A 17,793-nucleotide genomic window follows, 5' to 3' on the forward strand; every position below is an offset into this window, starting at 1 on the left:
ATCTTTTGTAATTTCAGAAACATGACCTCAAGACCTCATTATAGTCATTGAGAGGTCTGTGGAGGGCTGGTGTGTGGGATAGTTTATTTACTTTTCTATAAAGATTAATTGATTTAATAACAGATACTTTCTCATCCTAAAAACTTTGCATTAAAAAAAATGCATTTTCTTTCATAAACTGGTGGGACTCTCCAAACCTTAACTCCAGTTTAGTACCGGAACTGGGTACTCTGGACTGAGAAATCAAATTAGTAGCAGACTTGAGAAAAGAGCCGCGTTGCTGCCACCTTATGGAGATAAACGATAGCAACAGAGTGGTTTTGGAGTGTTACACAGTGCAGGCAACTTTGGATTCTTATGCTGTGACTGATTTACTGCAAAACTCATGGTTGTTGTGTGAGATAGCAAATCCGATAGGATGCATGCTACTGGGCTCTAAGGGCTTTCCTGTTTCATCAGGCTGGCCTGAGGAGGCACGTGCATGTCAGCCTAGTTCTCCCAGTTGTCACAGATATGAGTGAATATCTCTCATAACCTCAGCCATGCCTTTCCTAAATCATTTAAAACAGCTAGTTGCAAGCTTCCCCTGTTAGCAGTTCCAGAATTTGGTCACAGGGCATCTTTTATTGCTTTTATTTTACTGTCTGCATTTTAGAGTCAGTTGTGCTCAGTGCAGTCTAAGATGGATATAAGGGTGGGTCCTGTTACAAGGTTGTTTTGCTTTAATGAGAGGAAACTGTTATTAAATACATGAAGATCCTTTATTTTTATAAGAAATAGAGGAAATGAAGTGGAGGTGCCACTTGGTATGTCAATAATCAGCTGCAGTGCATGGATGGAGATGGATGAGGAGCCAACTGGGAGCTTATGGGTTAAAATTAAAGGTAGTGTATGGCCATGTGACATGATAGTGTTGGGTATTGGAACTAGATGGTATTTAAGGTCTTTTCCAACCCTAGCTCCCAGGATGTGAAGAAGGCTGAGATATTCAGCAACATTTTTGCCTTGGTCTTTACCATCAAAAGTGTTCTAGACACTCTGTCCAAGTCTCAAAAGCGAAATGCGGGGATTGGAGAATGAAGAATATGCATTAGGAAACACTATAGGAAAAGATCATGTTCAAGACCATCTGAGGAACCTGAGGGTGCACAAGTCCATGGAGCTTGCTGAGGTGCATCTGAGGGTACTGGGGAAGCTGATGGATGGAGTTGCGAAGCCACTATCCATCATATTTCAGAAACCGTGTCAGTCTGCACTAACTGGGAAAAGACAAACATAACCTCATTGTTTAAAGGGGAACAAAGAAGGGAGACCCATGGAACTACAGCCAGTTAGCATCACTTCTGTGCCTTGCAAGATCATAGAAGAAATCCTACTGAAAACTGTGCTAAGGCACTTGGAAAACAGAGGCCATTGATTACAGCGTTGGTGGGTAAGGGAGAAGCAACTGATGTTAACTACCTGTATATGATTTGGCATCATATTGACAACATGACATCTCTGTCAATAAATTTGAGAGATGTGGATTTGATGGATGGGCTATTTAGTGTATAAGGAATTGTTGCACTGAAAGTGTTGTGATCAACGGCTCAATGTCCTGGAGACCATTGATGTGTTGTTCCTCAGGGAATTAGATCAATGCTATTGGACATCTTTGTTGATGATGTAGACAGGGGCATTGTGTGTCCCCTCAGCAAGTGTATGAATGACACCAAACTGTGTGATGAAGTTGACATGTTGGAGAAAAGAGATTGCCATCCAGACAGACAGAGATGAGCCTGTGTGAACTTGATGAAGTTCCTGCACTTTACAGACTGAGTAGAAAATGGATTGGGAAGCAGCCCTGAGGTGAAGGAGTTAAGGGTGTTGATGTAGAACTTAGCATGAACTGCCAATGGGTATTTGTGCTCCTGAGCTGCATCAGAAGGAGTCTGACCATCAGGTGAATGAGTGTCTTGCTCTACTCTGCTCTTGTTAAATTCCATCTGGATTACTCCGTTCAGCTCTAGGGCTCAGAGCAGAAGAAGAACATGGAACTGTTCCTTCTCCTCCAGAGGAGGACAGGCTAAGAGAACTGGAGAAGAGAAAGCCTGGAGAAGAGAAAGCTCCAACAAGACTTCATTGTGGTCCTTCAGTACTTGAAGGGGGCCTCCAGGAAAGCTGGGGAATCGAGTGTTTTATTGGGGAGTGTACTGATAGGACAAGGGGGAATGGCTATAAACTAAAAGTAGATTTAGAATAGATATTAGGAAGAAATTCTTCGCATGGAGGGTGGAACAGGCTGCCCAGAAAAGCTGTGGATGCCACATCCTTGGAGGCATTCAAAACCCAGGTTGGATGGGACCCTGGGCAGCTTGATCTGGTGAGTGGCAGCCCTGCCCATGGCAGGAATGTTAGAACTGGCTGATATTTCAGACTCCTTCCAACCCAATACATTCTATTATTCCGTGATTTTTACAATTATACATTGGTAAAAAAAAAAAAAAAAAAAAAGGTGCAATATATAAGCTCTTACCAGTAGTATGACATAAAGAATGGGTGTACTACTGAACACAGAATTCCAGGTCATGTATTTTCACTCAAATAGCCCACACCATTGTCTGCTAAAGCCTTCCAAGTTGCATGAGATGAAGTTGTGTAAAAGCAAACAGTACTGTTCTGTTTTGACTTTTGATAGTCAAGCCTTGGTGAGAGCAAGCACAGTCTTAGCTTCCCAGGTTCTGAGAAAGCTTCAGACCCTCTCTCTTAAAACATATGCCCATCTGCATGGTGAAGCCAAAAGTGCAGGGCTGAAGCTGTGAATGCCGTGGAGATGGCCAAGCCAAGACCTCCTGTTTTCAAAGCTACTGTCTAAGCTCTGTGCTGAGTAACAGCCTGGCGATGTGGGCTGGGAAGAAGTGCTGCTATTGCCTTTAGGTTCCTTGTTCCCTGAATGCAATTTTGTGTGTTAGTTATTTTGGATTAGAGATTGGTGTCTGTCAGAGGTGTCTGTGAATTACTGAAGAGGCAAACTGCATGTCTTAAAATATGGTTGTCATATGGTTTGCTAACTTACAGTCATTTACATGCATTATCCTCTGTTTCTAAGAGCTGTTTTGATGATATATATTTCATTACTGATGAAGCGTGACTTTTTCTTATATCCATAGAGTTTAGAAAGCCCAGCACTCCAACAGCTTTCATTTACCGTCAGACAAGGGGAATTACTGGCTGTGATCGGTCCTGTGGGAGCTGGAAAAGTAAGTCCATTCTGTAAGGTTTTTTAGTCTGTTAACATGGCTAAAAGCTTGAAATTGTAAAGATTTTTTGTGTATAATAGTATTTATTACATCAGGGTGCTGTCATTTAAGAAAGGCAGATGTCCTTTGGGTGAGGAGGAAAGTGTTCAAGTTGGACCGTTCTTTGCATTTTACTTCTAGACTGCATGCAAAAGGTACTTGTGCACTTAGACTAACAGTACTTTGGTTGGCAGAGTGAAATAGGCCACCATGCCAAAAAACACTACTCAAGCTCAGTGATGTTTTGAATGCAATCAGATTTCTGAATTTTTATTTTATGATGTTTTTCAGTCTTCACTCCTAAGTGCTGTGCTTGGTGAGCTGCCTAAGGAGAAAGGTTTGATAAATGTTTCTGGAAGAATTGCCTATGTTTCTCAGCAGCCTTGGGTGTTTTCTGGTACTGTAAGAAGTAACATACTGTTTGACAAGGAGTATGAGAGAGAAAAATATGAAAAAGTTTTAAAAGTCTGTGCTCTTAAAAAGGTATGCTTTTCTTTTTGTGTGTTTTATCTTCACCATTAATCTTAATGTTCTTGCAGCTTTATATAATGTATATATTATATACGTGCTGCATTATATAATATATAGAGTGGATTTTTATTTGTACTGTGGGAAATAAATTCTTAATAGAGATGCAGGCATTATTTTTGGCATCCACGTGTAAGCACATTCATATAATTCCTAAAACTTTCACTAGAGGGAGATGTAGTTTATGTGAAGCTCAAAGAAATTTGGAAAAAAGCTGTTCACAGTTGTTTAATTTCATAAACATGTTCACCAGTATTACAGTAGATATTTACGTAGATTAAACAAAACGTGAAAAAACAAATGATCAAACTAGCACTATTTGTGACTTTTATTTTATAAATATCCTTTATGCTTAAAAAAAAAAAAAAAGGTAGATATCAGTTATTATGCACTGGTAACAGCTATCAAAAGAACCTTAGTGGTATTTATATATTGGATAACTTGCCGAGCCCAAGTAGTTTTATGAAAAAATATTTTTGAAAGGTCTGTGTGTAAAGGAGTTTGTGACATGAGATATAGAAGAGGATTAAGCCAGATTTGTCAAGAAACAGACATTTTGCTTGGCAGCTAAAAAGGTTTTATGCAGCATGTTATGATATTCCTGTCAGCAGCAACACAGGTGAAAAGCAGATGGTTGCCGTGATGAAATTTTTTTGCAAGGCTTTTACACGTAGTGGGTTGAGTTTTAATATCTTCTGCTGATACTCAGTCATAGCCTGTTGTCTAAACTTAAGGTTTCATTGACTTAAAAAGATGGCAGACTGTGTTTAAAAAAAAAACACAGTATTTGATAGTAGATATGTTTTCGTTGTTTTGTTTCAAATGTATGTATCTTATAAAAGCTTTGAATATGTTTTATAGCTTAATATAAAACTTATGTATTCATTTGAGGAAATACAGTATTATGAGATGAAACACTGTACATTTTATTCTAACTTAATAGTCTACAGTCCTTTAAGTTAACCAATTTTTTGTAATGAATGGTGTGGTTATTTCTTTTTAATAAATCGGAGTGAAAATAAAACAATTGTAATTCTTAGGGACAATGATAAATGGAAAATAATCTACTGATAGAAGCTAGTTCAGTTTTATTTATTGTGACAGTTCATTTTGTTAATTAATTTACTATTATACTTAATAATTTTTATTTTAGACTGGTCTGAATCACCAACAAGTATTCCATATAACAATAAGAATGGTTGTGCGCTTTACTTTGGGAGACCTTGTTGTAAAACAGATCTTTAAGACCTCACCTACTTTTCCTGCTTTCTTAATAATCTTTTGCTGAGGGTACAAACTAAGAAATTAATAGATATTTCATCCAGTATAGTCCTTGTTTTTTAATGTAAGGTAATACATTAAACAATACTATTGAAATAGGAGAATGTTATCTTGAAATAGGCTTATTTTTAAGGTTCAAATGATTTATTTTAATTTCTTTCTGCCTGTTCTTTATGCTCACAGGACTTGGACTTACTAGCAAATGGTGACCTAACAGTTATAGGAGATCGTGGAGCTACGCTTAGCGGGGGACAGAAGGCCCGTGTAAATCTGGCCAGGTTAGTATTTTTGTTGTTCTAAAATATATATGTTGTCAGACATTAGTAACTAAATGAATGTAAAACTTTGTGACACTGGCTTTTCTTTAAACCTTATAGAGCTGTATATCAAGATGCAGATATCTATCTTTTGGACGATCCACTGAGTGCGGTAGATTCTGAAGTTGGAAGACATTTGTTTGAAAAGTAGGTTATGGCTATATTTTTATTTAAAATACAATTGCTGTCTTTCAGTTTCCTATAGAGAAACTTGAAAAAGCATTTTTGGATAGATGGTTGATAACATTTAATGCATTCACTTTCTGCATTTATTTTTCTTCTCTTTTACACATTTGGAAGACCTGTGAATCTTTCCTGCCTTTCTTTTTCTTTATTTTTAAAAGCTTTGGAATACTCTGGTTTGAAGATATTAGAATTATTCCTAAAGGAATGTGTGCTGTTTTCTTGAGGAGAATGACAGATTTTACATCAATATTGATCAGTACTAGGTTTTATGAATATTAGTACCAAGTGAAGAACAATATGAGCTGGGACTTTCAATCTGTCTTAGTTTTTATTGCAGCTTTATTTGTGGAGTAATTTATTAGCAGCTTTATTGGATTGATAGACACTCCAAGCAGCTGAAGAAAAGGCCAGAACTCTTGCAGTCCTGAGTAGTTGAAATTTCTCTTTGAAGAAACAGGGAACGATGGCCTGCAGACCAGACTGTGGAGAGCAAAAGTAGAGAAGATGACAATGTATAAGCTTAACATAAAAAAGAAGAGAGATTAGACCTTCTCCTATTTCTGAAGAGATAGGACAGTCTTCATTAAAAATCAGGTTCCCTTCTCAATGAGCTTTCTCTTCTCTGTCTCTCTTCTTTCAGACTGCCAGACTGTGCAGACTACAGCACATTGATACTATAAGAATAATTCAATTTTTTACCAGCCAGTGTTTTGTTCTTGCTTCTTCATAACATACTTCTCTCCCTGTCAAACAGAATTTATGAAAAGTGTAAGGAAAAGCTTCCACTGATTGAGTTCACTTGGCTTTAGTAGAAGCCTAAGTGAAAGCATTTTCCGAAGCATATATACCTCCCTTGAATTCCACACTCGAACTACTTAAATTTCCTTTTACTTTTGTTCCCTCCTCCTCACCCTGAGGCAATTGTAGAAACTTGTATTGAAGAAACGATCACAGAATTTCCATTGACCATGCATGTTCTTTTTTCCCAAGTGCAGAAGCTTTTAGCATCCAAATTTGAAAACTGTACATCCCATTTATGTTTATGGTTTTGAATTTGGAGATCCCTTTAAAACCTCATCAACGTTTTCTTTTATCGATTTCTTGAAATGGTTACATTTTCTTTCTGGTATGAAGTTAGAGTTTTATGATGCGTAGACTTTATATTTGTTACATTTGTATGCATGTTCATTTTCACCTGCTGCAGCTGATGCATGGTCTTCACTACTTCTGTAGCTTATGTACTCTGTAAAATTCCTTTAACACCTGTTGTAGCTATCTAAGATTTAGCCACTGCTTCTCTGTTTTTGCACAAGATCACTTGACAGCTTCAGCTTCTGAATGTGTCTGTGCCTTAGTTTGGAAAACACACATGCCTGTGTTGTCAGTCTTTCTCTTTTTTTTAGGTCTGAAGGTTTATTCACTGAGGGGAAAACAGGGAAGTATAGTAGTGCCTTGGGTGGAAGTTTGATTTGCCTCTTTGATTTATTCTGTGTTTTATGAGAGCTCTGATATAGAGTCTCTATATGTTGCTGCAGAACTGGAAATCTGGATTTTTGTATGTGCTCTGCCAGCACTATGTAAGTTTTGCTGATAACTGGAGCTGAGAAGATGTAAGGAGATGACCTCAGAGAATGTGGAACTTGGAAAACTGGCTGTGGTTCATCCTAGCAGCATGAATTTTCATTTACCTCTTCCTCTTGAGCTCTAGATTAATTAGAGCCAGGTAGATAAAGTACAATAAAACTGTTCTGTAGGGAAAGCAGTCTGAGTGGAGTAGTAGCGGCAAAGAAGACTGAAATGTGTCCCTTCTAAAGATGTTAAATGAGGGCTTTTTTACATCAGAGCCTGGATTCTGAGGCCCCCATGCAGGCTGTAAAAGGTGCTGGGTCAGCGGGGAGAGTTCAGTAGCTTTCTGTGAATAACAAGTCTGGGCTTGTTTCTTAGTGCTTCCTGAACAGCGCTAGGAATCTAAAGAAGAGAGCGCTTGAGCAAGAACGATTTCTTAGAACATCGTGCTGAGGAATGTCTGAGATACCACTTCATACAAACTGCCCCCAGGAATCCAAACCGCAAGGCGTAAAACAATGGGCTAGATGGAAGAAATAGGGGGTTATTTAATGAGAATCTGAAATGGATATTGTTCAGTTCACTCGCTCTTTTTTTTTTTTTCTTTTTCCTTTGTAATTTTATGTTAAAGTTTAAATCTTTTTAGAAGTGCCTATTCTATTTGTTTACATCTAAAGATAGGTATGTTCCTAGTAATTCCCTGAAGCTGTGGAGGGCTGATTCATTATATTTGTTGCTTCTCTCTGTTCCGTTCAGCTGCTGTAGTAAACAGCTTAAAATATATGAATTCTTTTCAAATGAGAAAGAATGTGAGTAGCACAGCTCCAGTGGGAAAATAGTCCTTAATATTAATGAGGGCTTGTGTCTCTTAAAAATTTTTCCACAGTACAGACAAGTTCTGTGGATGATGGAGTAGATAAAGTCAGTTTTTCAGTGAATTTCTCTCTCTCAATCGGATTCCCTGAGGCCTAATAAGATATAAATTGGATATTCCCTACTTTTGTGCTATTTGTTTTCTTTTTTCTGGTGAGTTCTCTGATAATTGCCAGTAGACCAGCATCAACCTTTTCACAAAAGGAGGCACTGGTATAGTTCTGTATTTTTGTTCATCTGTGTGTGTGTACACATATATACATACATAAATGTGCATATATAGATGTATATTATTTTTATTTATATATACTATACATATAGTATCTTTTTTGCTAAGGGAATTTAGGGAATTTTAGACCTCTGGATTTTCCACCAGGTTTGAAATGAGGGGCATACCTTGCAGACAGTGTGACATGTTTCCTTGTATGACAAAGTTTGGAATAGCCTGCCGTGCTCTAAGAAAGTAATTCAGTCATACTTGGGCCCTGAGACATTTCCTGGTCTGCCTGTGCATCTTTGTAAACATATTTCAGTAATTGTATGGTTTCACTCTCCTTTCAACAGAAATTGTGTCCTATTGATGATGCTGAGTTAAAGTATTTTAAGGATCAAGTTTATATTTTATCACTGTATTGAGACAGACAGACTTCTCTAGGTGTTGTTCTTCCCTTGTATATTTTCTACTGATGGGAGCTGTGTGCTGGTCTCAACTGATAGTCAGCCTGATTTCTTTCAGTTCCTCCTTTGTACATGTGGAAGCAGATTACAGGACAGTTTGAGAATCTTTGGAAATCACACCTAAAATTGTGATGATGTTTGGCAATAGTAGGTACAGGCATATCGTTCCTACTATCAAAGGGAGTTCTGCAGATTATTTTGAATTTATGGTCAAGGTGTTTTGAATGTAATGGTCACTTGTCTATTCTTTCTGAATTTTGCTTTTAGAATTAGAAAAATTCTGCAAAAGAAATCATTGCATTTATCACAGTAATAACAGTGAAACTTCAGCATGTATTCAGGTGTTGGTACCAGGGGATGACAGCTTCAGTAGGAACTCAGGTGATTTGTGGCATGTAGCTGGACAGTGGGTCGCTGAATAACCAACTGTAGGTTGAAGCTGACCAGAGAGTCACCTGGCAACTTGGCCAGGTGTTCTGAATGATAACATTTCTCCTTTGCCATCTAATACAACTGAGAGTTGCTCTGCAAGAGAGGAAAAAGAGCAAGCATGATTTGTAGCAAGTGTCCTTTGTAATTGCAGAAAAAGGTAAAGAAATGGTAAACTGGTGGCAGAGGAAAGCAGGAAATTCCATCATGCAAAATGCATGGATAAGACATCCTGAATTCCTTAGTGTATTTTTACCTAAGACCTAGAAGTGCTTGAAGGGAGAAAGAAAATTAAGTATGGAAAAACAATAAAAGGACTGTTTTAAAACTACATGTACAGATCTGATTATTTATTTAGTCTGTTTAAAGCAGTTTCACTTTTGGAGCCCTTAGGACTCTGTGAGTGCTTCTACTCTAGCATTCCTCAAAGTGGGGTACACGTCCAGTTTTCCTGTAATGCTGAAGTTTTGAGGGAAGAGAGCTCTTGTGGTTGTGTAGACTTGAAAAGCAAGTGGTGTATGTCAGTTTTGCAAAACTAGCAAATAGAAACTAGAAGGTCTCCTTGCTGTAGAGAGGTTACAGGCAGAATTACTGTGTCAGAGGAACTGGGCAATGTAACCCTGCCAAATGTACAAGGAAGCTGTTTTGTAAACTTAAGGATTTTTCTCTGTTTCTCTTTATAATGTCTGGAAATAGGAGATATCTCAAGGATATCTGTAAGGATTCCCACTTTGTGATTTACACCTGGTCCATGCTCATCATTCCTCTGGTATGACTGCAGTGATGGCAGCCCTAATGTAGTGTTGTTGCTCTTAGAAGTGTGTTAGTTATGCCTTTATGTTTGGATGATAAAATAGGAATTCCTTGAATTTCATTACATTTATTGTAGGTATTATGTTTAAAAGGTTATGAATATGTCATAGAAATGTTGGTTTTTTTTAATAAAATGAAAAGCATAAGTTTGACCGCTGTACATTTTATATATGTTTTCAAAAAAAGCCCTGTAAATCCTTATAGACTTTTACTCCTGGAATTACAGAGGGGTTTTCTGTGTGTGTACATTTTTGTTTTGTTTTGTTTGTCTTAAAATTGTACAATATATGCTTACAGAACCCCAGTATACTTAAATGCCTTATAGTTCTGTGGGTGAGATGCAGGAGAATACTATGCATACCAGAACAAAAACGGATTTGGGGGGTGTATAAGTTCATGGAGGAAAAGTTCCTGAAGAGCTGCTTGAATTCAAAGATCTCTGACTCAGAAGGTCCATAGTATATGGAGTCTAAAAGCTAGAACTGTATAGTAAGGGAAGTATGTTTATTTGCTTATATACTTCAACCAGCAATTCACTGCTGGCTGCTGTCTAGGTCAGGACAGTGAATTTTATGGATCTTTATTTTGTGTCAGTACAGTTGTCCTTATGCACTGTCACAATGGAGACTGGGACTTATCATGAGGTTGAAATAAATGTTTAGCAAGATAAGCATAGAAATAGAAACGATGTAATATAAGTAGATGTGTTTCTGTGTCTTTGGCAATTATGTCACTTTTTTCCTCTCCTCTGTAAATTTCATAACGTACCAAAACAGCTGGAGAATTCATCTTAAACTTCTTAAATTTAAAGTCAAAGGAGAGAAAAGCACGTGTAGTAAGCAAATTAATATAACAAAGGCTTTACGCCTGTGAGCACTTCTGCATGTGCTTTAATTTAATTTCAATGGTTGTTTCCATTGAAACAGATGTAAGTATTAGAGTAAACTTAAACTTGTGTGTGAACTTACAAAAAGAAGAGTCAGGAAGAATGTTAAGGAAGAAAGTCTAATCATTAAAGAAGAAACACTTCGGAGAGGTGAAAGAAAGCTGGTTCTTAGAGATAAAAACTTTAAAAAGATTAAAGAACACCGTCTCTCAAAGTAAAGAAAACCTGATATGGAAGGAAGAACAAACGAGGATTCACACACGCAAAGGTGCCAACATGCTGCCTCTGCCTGGAGGAGCAATTGTGCTGTTGTAGGCTCCTAAGTGTCTTCTGCCACGTGCCCTACAGTATCAAAGCTCAAACTATTCTTTTAATTGCATAGAAGTTTTCTGGCAAACTGTAATGGGTTTTTAAATGGGTGATAATATCCTATTACTTAGAATTGTTAACTTAAAGTACTGTTTATTTATTTATGTCAAGTTGGAAGAGAATAATTTTGAAACAGATCTGTCCTGATTCTGTCCTCGGTGCTTTGTGGAATGAATGAAGGTCGTGGATGCTTTAGTTTTCAGGTGCTAGAAACCTGGGCTATGCTTCAGGCAGTTTTGGAGACAGACAGGGATAAGAAAATTCTTGATTAAAGGTTGTTAGTGTTTTTGCATACAGAAGGTTTAAGTGCAGTGTGTGGCTCTGTGAGCACTCAGTGGGCAGGGATCAATGGTGTAGCAGTTCGGTGGAAAATTAGATGCAGATTATGGATGATCACAGATCAGTGTAAGTTGGCAATTGTCAAGGAAACTGTGCCCTCTTGTTAGATTTTGCTTTGTTGACGTTATCTTTTGTACCTGAAAAAATGTGTTCAATTTTGTGAACTTTCAAAAAACGTAGAGGGGCTTCAGACTCAGTGTGATCTGTAAAGAAGGTTCAGAAGTCAAGAGAAAAAATGAAAAAACTGTTTCTCACTTGAAAAAAAAAATGTATATTTTGGGTTTGGGTTTTTTTTTTTTTGTCTGGAATAAAGAAACCCAAAAGTGAAGCTGAAGACTGTATAAAGGGTCCGTGTACACAGGAGAAATGTCTTATTGGGAAGTGGTAGATTTAAACTGCATCAAAAAACCATAAACTTGGATTTAGAGAAAAAAGTATAGTGGTAAAGGAAGTTTGCTGCTGGAATACATTTTGAGGAATATTGAAATTTCTATTGTTGAGCTTAAAACAGTCATGCAAAACAGCCCATCCATAATCTGTCAGGAAGTGATTTAAGTTCATTCTTACACGGTATAGAGAACGAAGCTTTCATAGTCCCCTCCTCCCCGTTTTCCTTGTACTGGAAAGACTGAAGAACATTTGGGTCTTTGCTTTATCTCTCCTGGCTGCATGTGCTTGTGTGTGTCTGTGTGCATATCTACATTTTATAAATGTGACAGTGTGGCAGCATTTTTGTTCACTAATTCATCCTCCTGTAATGCACTGAAGATGCTTGCAGTCTAACTGAAAAGAGCATGCCCCTCAAGGGAGCAATGGAGAAGCATGCTAACGGCGAACTTTATGGTTTTTAAGCAGCAAGAGAAATGATAGAGGCAGTTTGGAGCATGCTCTTTAACAGAAGTCTGAATCATAGAATTGTATGTCCCTTGTTGGAAGGGACCCACAAGGATCATGGAGTCCAGCTCCTGGTTCTGCACAGCCTCACTCAAAATCAGACCCTACGTCTGAAAGCTTCCAGATGCACCATGAACTCCGGCACTCGGGGCCGTGCCCACTGCCCTGTGCAGCCCGTTCCATGCCCATCACCCTCTGTTGCAGACCCTGTCCTCAACCCCCAGCTGCCCCTCCTGTGACACAGCTCCATGCCGTTCCCTCGGGCCCTGTCGCTGTCACACAGAGCAGAGCTCAGCGCTGCCCCTCCGCTCCCTGTGAGGAGCTGCAGCCGCCATCAGGCCTCCCCTCAGCTCCTCTGCTCTGCGCTGAGCACACCCAGCGACTTCAGTGGCTCCTCATGCATCATGTTGTGTCCTTCACACCCTTCACCATCTTCATAGCCATTCTTTTATTGCTCTCCAATAGCATAATTGAATTGTTTGGCTTGGAAGGGACCTTGAATGTCATCTAGTTCCACTCCCTCTGCTGTGGGTTTGAATAATTTGATGACTTTTTGAAGTGTGAGAGCCATACTGCAGGCACGCTAGCAAAGCAGCAGTGTTTCAAGAGAGGACAACTGCTGACCAGCAACGCTGTACAAATCTTCCTTAGATTGACAGAATTTGGCCTTCTGTTTAAAAAGTCAGCAGCCTAAACATATTGATGCATCTGAACACTTTGGCCAGGTGTGCACTACCATTATTTTCATTGAGTTCCCTGCATAATTGGTAAGAAAATGAGATATTCTCAGATGTTCACCTAGAATTGGGGCCTTCAGTTATGTTTGTTCTTCAGCTGTGCACAGCAGTACTTCTTAAAGTAGGTGGAACGAAACTGAGCCTTCGTGAACCAATGCAAAACATAAATGCTTATAGACTATCTCAGATCTTTTGTGCTTCATTTCTAAGGCAATGCTCAGTTTTCACAAATACAAGTTAAATGAGCTTGGAGTTTTGTGCAAGGCCCTTTATTACATTTGGCTGAATTGTACTACGCTTTGAACTTTGCCTTTTGCCGTGGCAATCTTCAGCCTATAAACTTAAAGCTCGCTGTACTTTGCAAAACAGGATGTTGTCAAATGGGGGAGAGAATATGCAAAGAAAACCTCAACAACAAACAAATAACAACAACAGAAACATAAAACTCAAAATAGCCCGATGTGTTGAAACAGACATTAAGTATACACTTACTGTTTTACTCATTTTGCAACCTCAGTGCATCATGATGATACTGTATTTTAAATGGCAAAATTTTCTAGTGAGCTGTCTGAGCAGTGAGTTGTTTAACTCAGTAATAGCTTGAGGTATGTGTGCTTCATTGTGATTTTTTTTTTTCCCTCCCTGTGCTCATGCCAGTGAATTGTGACAACAATTTTTCTACTCATCTGTTATCAACAAACTGTTCAGCTAGTTTGTTTCTGCACAGATAGACGTCAGATATAAAGTTGTTTTTTAAAAAATCCATATTTGGATGAACTGATCTATCTCTGGAAATCTGCATTTCCACAGAGGTCACGATCTAGATCACGTGAGATGTTGTGTTGATGGCTCTGACAGTTCTAATTGGTTTGCTCTGATGCTGAGATAATGCATGCTTTTCTTTTTTTTTTAAAAGTTATCTTAAAGTACAGTGAGCTCACCTCACTGAGACTCAGGATCAAGGTTTAAAGGTTTTCAGCCATTAGATTTTGTGGGTCTAACAGTGAACTGTTAGGCATATATCTGGCACAGAGAAATTTAATAATGGAAGTAGCATGTAGGCTGTAGGACCAATGTAAGCTTGAAAGCTAGATCTCTTGACAATGAATATCTCATATATTCTTTTCTGGCAGCTTTCCTATTAGGCAAGCAAATATCCTGCGGTGTCTCTGATCTCTGTCCAGTCCTCTGGATAGGGTTTGTTGAAGACTGTTTTGTAGCATGTCTTAAGCTGACGCTCCAGGTCCCGCATGGCTTGTTTTCCGTGACTGCTCAAAGGGTAGGCAGTCACCACACCCAAAATAATACTCCCACAAAGAGTTTGGTGTATGAATAGTTGCAACTGCTCAAATAGTTACGCTGCTGCAAGTACCCTGTCTTGATTAATTGTTATCTTGATCAATTAAGAATGACATCTTTATGGTTTATGGTTACTTCCTGAATGCTGCTTAGAAAGCAGATAACTCGTTCAGTAAGTGGTGCTTTTAACTCAATTTTACTGCAGTTTATTTGGAGCTGCATAATATACTTTCTGTATGTAATTATTTATTCTGATCAGTAGTATTAAGCATGTTGTATACTTCTCCCTATGGTCTGTCCGACTGAAAAAATACATGTTAAAAGTAGGTGTAGCAGACACACAACAGGAATTTATGAAACAGAATAAACCATATGATATCATTATTCTTTAGCTCATGTTCTTTTTGTTTTTCTCCCTGTACTGCTTATTTGCATTTCTCCATTGAATTTGTACAATTAGTTTGCTGTGGTTTTGGTTGTGTTTTGTTGGTTGTTTTTGTTTTTTTTAAGAGTGAAAAGATGCAATTGTTGTGTAGTTTTTGTTTTTTTCTTTCTTTTGTTGTGAGTGCAATCCTCCTGTGTTTTACTGGGGGGGGGGGGGGGGGGAAGACCTCAGTAGTGGTCTAAACGTGGTGCCTAGGTCCACGTGCAGGTTAGGAAGGTTCTTCTTCTAGCAAGCTATCATCTGCCTCTGTGGGCTGTGGTTAGGAGGACATTCATTGCAACTTTAATGAACTACATCCTTCTCTGTCACTCTAAACTAGAAATACAAAATTACTTCTTTTCCTTGAATATGTAAAAAGTTTAAAAAAAAAAAAAAAGCAGCATGCTTGTTGAGCATAATTTTGAAAAGTCCAATAGGCATGAGTATCATTTTATTTTAAACACTGTTAAATTGAGTAGAAGTTTCCTAGAAACTAGAAAATTATGTTTTAGGATACCCTATTTTTAAAATTCTTTTTTCCATCTGTTTGCAGGTGTATTTGTCAGGCTTTACATCAGAAGATCTGTGTTTTGGTGACTCACCAGTTGCAATATCTCCGTGCTGCAACTCAGATTCTAATATTAAAAGATGTAAGTGATAATAATGTCTATATATTTATAGCTTTCTAATTGTCTTTTATAATCTAAGAAAGGAAAAAAAAAAAAAACAGTTCACATATCTTATTTTTTATTTGTAAATGCATTTCCTGTTTACTGACTGTGTGTTTTCAAAGATAGTTACTAATAGCAGTTTTTTAGAACAACTTGCCTGTTACGTCTTGCTTTTGAATTTTATTATACCTACGTATAATTTTACATATGAATTTTGTCTTACACATATATGTAATACATTCTGAAAGAATTACTTCTTTTGAGACAGAGTTAATGCTTTGCTTTTATTCTTGTTTTTCATACTGTTGTGTGAATTCAGGGCTGTGTTGGTTTTGCAGCCAATCACCTTTTTAAATTCAGAGTGAGAAACATGCAGAGATACCTTTGAGAACAAGCAGTCTTTCAGAGAAACTGGTTCCTTCCAGACTTTCTTGTACCATTTGTTCATGTGTAGAGGAGAAATGCAACAACTTCAGATGTTTTTTAAGGTTGAGTGATGAAGTACTTCAAATTACTTTTGATGCATTACAGAAAGATGCATCAAGTATGTTGACTGCAAGAAAGTATGTTACCTCCTTTTCCCTCATTCAGATCTCTTTAAATGTTGCATTAGTGTTCTAGGAATGAGTTTGTGGCAGATATAAGAAACAACATACACTAGGAAAACAGTCTGGAGTAGACATGACCGATGGTCATGAATGTAGTTCAGTAAGCATGTGCTAAAGCTGCGTGGCTGTCCTCCGCAGCTTCTCCAGAGAGGTAAGGCTCACCTGGCTATAACTGGGACTTTTGCTGTCCCCCATCCGTGTTATTTGGCCTTGTAAGCTGTCAGAATGGGATTGCTTAGAGAGTGAAGAGCTTGTTATTGCACTTTGGAATGAGGAACTGAGAGAGGCTTCACTTCATTTACTGCAGTGGATTGTATGCTTAGCAACAGTAGAACTCTAGAAGCATCAGGGATAGGTGAAAACGTCTGTTATAGAAAAGGTACAGTGAAGATAACCAAAGCTTGTATTAATTGTAGGGTAAAATGGTGGGAAAAGGGACCTATTCAGAGTTCCTGAGGTCTGGCATCGACTTTGCTTCCCTTCTGAAAAAAGATGAGGAGGCAGAACAGCCGTCAGTTCCAGGCACCCCCAACCTGAAATCCTCCCGGAGCCGTACCTTTTCAGAGTCCTCTGTCTGGTCCCAGGATTCTTCTGTCCACTCAGTGAAAGATGGAGCAGTGGAGCAACCACCTGTGAGTGCTCAGAGAACAGAAACATCACAATTCTTGTTTGGCTGTGTTGTTGTGTTGTTTTTTTTTAACTCAGACTATGAGGAGGGCTCTTTACTGATTGCCTTTGAATTTCAGTGAGTGTTGGATTCCATTAGCAGGTGAGAGCTCACTCGTGGCTGCCCAGAACTGGTAGTCCTACCATCTGAGCTGCAGAGGACAGGCATCCAACAGCTCTGTGCAGCTCTCTTCAACAGTTTGATCAGATTCGTCATTGGCTCTGCCAGGTTTCCAGTACCCTGGTATTTCCTGTCCTCTGACAATGGTACTTTAAAGGACCAATAATACTGTTTTGAGTGGGTTTTGTGTGTTTGTACAGTGCTGAGGTCAGATTAATAATTACCTTGAAATCATAAGCTTGGGAAATGCATGTAGAATATATAGCAGTGGCTTCCTACAAAATCTTCATTTGCATGGCTGGTATTATCATACCCACATGATCATGAGCTGGCCCTCAGGAAAGAACCTTGGGATGCTGTTGCACAGCTCTCCCAGCTCTTCTGGTATCGAAAAAAGAATGCTTTTATGGTGCCAGCTTGACTTCCATATGCCTTGTTATCTCTTGGTCTACACCATGCAAAAGCAGCTGTAATGTTTTCTGTACCAGAGGTGGCCTTATGATGGTGTGTTTGCATTCACACAAAACAGTGCAGGAGTCCTGTAGCCCTGCTAAGCTTATGCTAGCACTACATCCATGGAACAGTAATCTCTATATGTCCTTGATGCTTTTCATCTTTATTCTATAGGTTTATATGATATATTTTTCTATAATAGAAAGCAGTGAGAGCTGCTAAACCCAGTCCCCACCCTCCCAAAAAAAGGGCTGCAAATATTTACTTTTCGTTTTTTTATGGAAGAATGTTTTTATGCCAAAAAGCAGTGAACTTACCTTCACATCTGATCTTATTCATTTGTCAGTAATGACTGCTATAAGATCCAGAAACATGCC

General features: G+C 38.4%; 1 protein-coding gene across 1 annotated transcript in view; it reads left to right on the forward strand.

The window, feature by feature from the left end:
- Window positions 1-17,793, forward strand: part of ABCC4 (ATP binding cassette subfamily C member 4 (PEL blood group)) — a 155,426-nt gene that overhangs the window by 37,767 nt on the left and 99,866 nt on the right. The window contains exons 10-15 of the mRNA XM_031610616.2: window positions 3,150-3,239; window positions 3,570-3,761; window positions 5,271-5,365; window positions 5,465-5,551; window positions 15,451-15,547; window positions 16,593-16,808. Of these exons, the coding sequence (XP_031466476.2) occupies window positions 3,150-3,239; window positions 3,570-3,761; window positions 5,271-5,365; window positions 5,465-5,551; window positions 15,451-15,547; window positions 16,593-16,808 (777 nt within the window). The remainder of the gene's footprint in view (window positions 1-3,149; window positions 3,240-3,569; window positions 3,762-5,270; window positions 5,366-5,464; window positions 5,552-15,450; window positions 15,548-16,592; window positions 16,809-17,793) is intronic.

The sequence above is a fragment of the Phasianus colchicus genome, chromosome 1 (assembly GCF_987193195.1).
Source record: "Phasianus colchicus chromosome 1, bPhaCol1.hap1.1, whole genome shotgun sequence".
In the NCBI taxonomy this organism is placed as follows: domain Eukaryota; kingdom Metazoa; phylum Chordata; class Aves; order Galliformes; family Phasianidae; genus Phasianus; species Phasianus colchicus.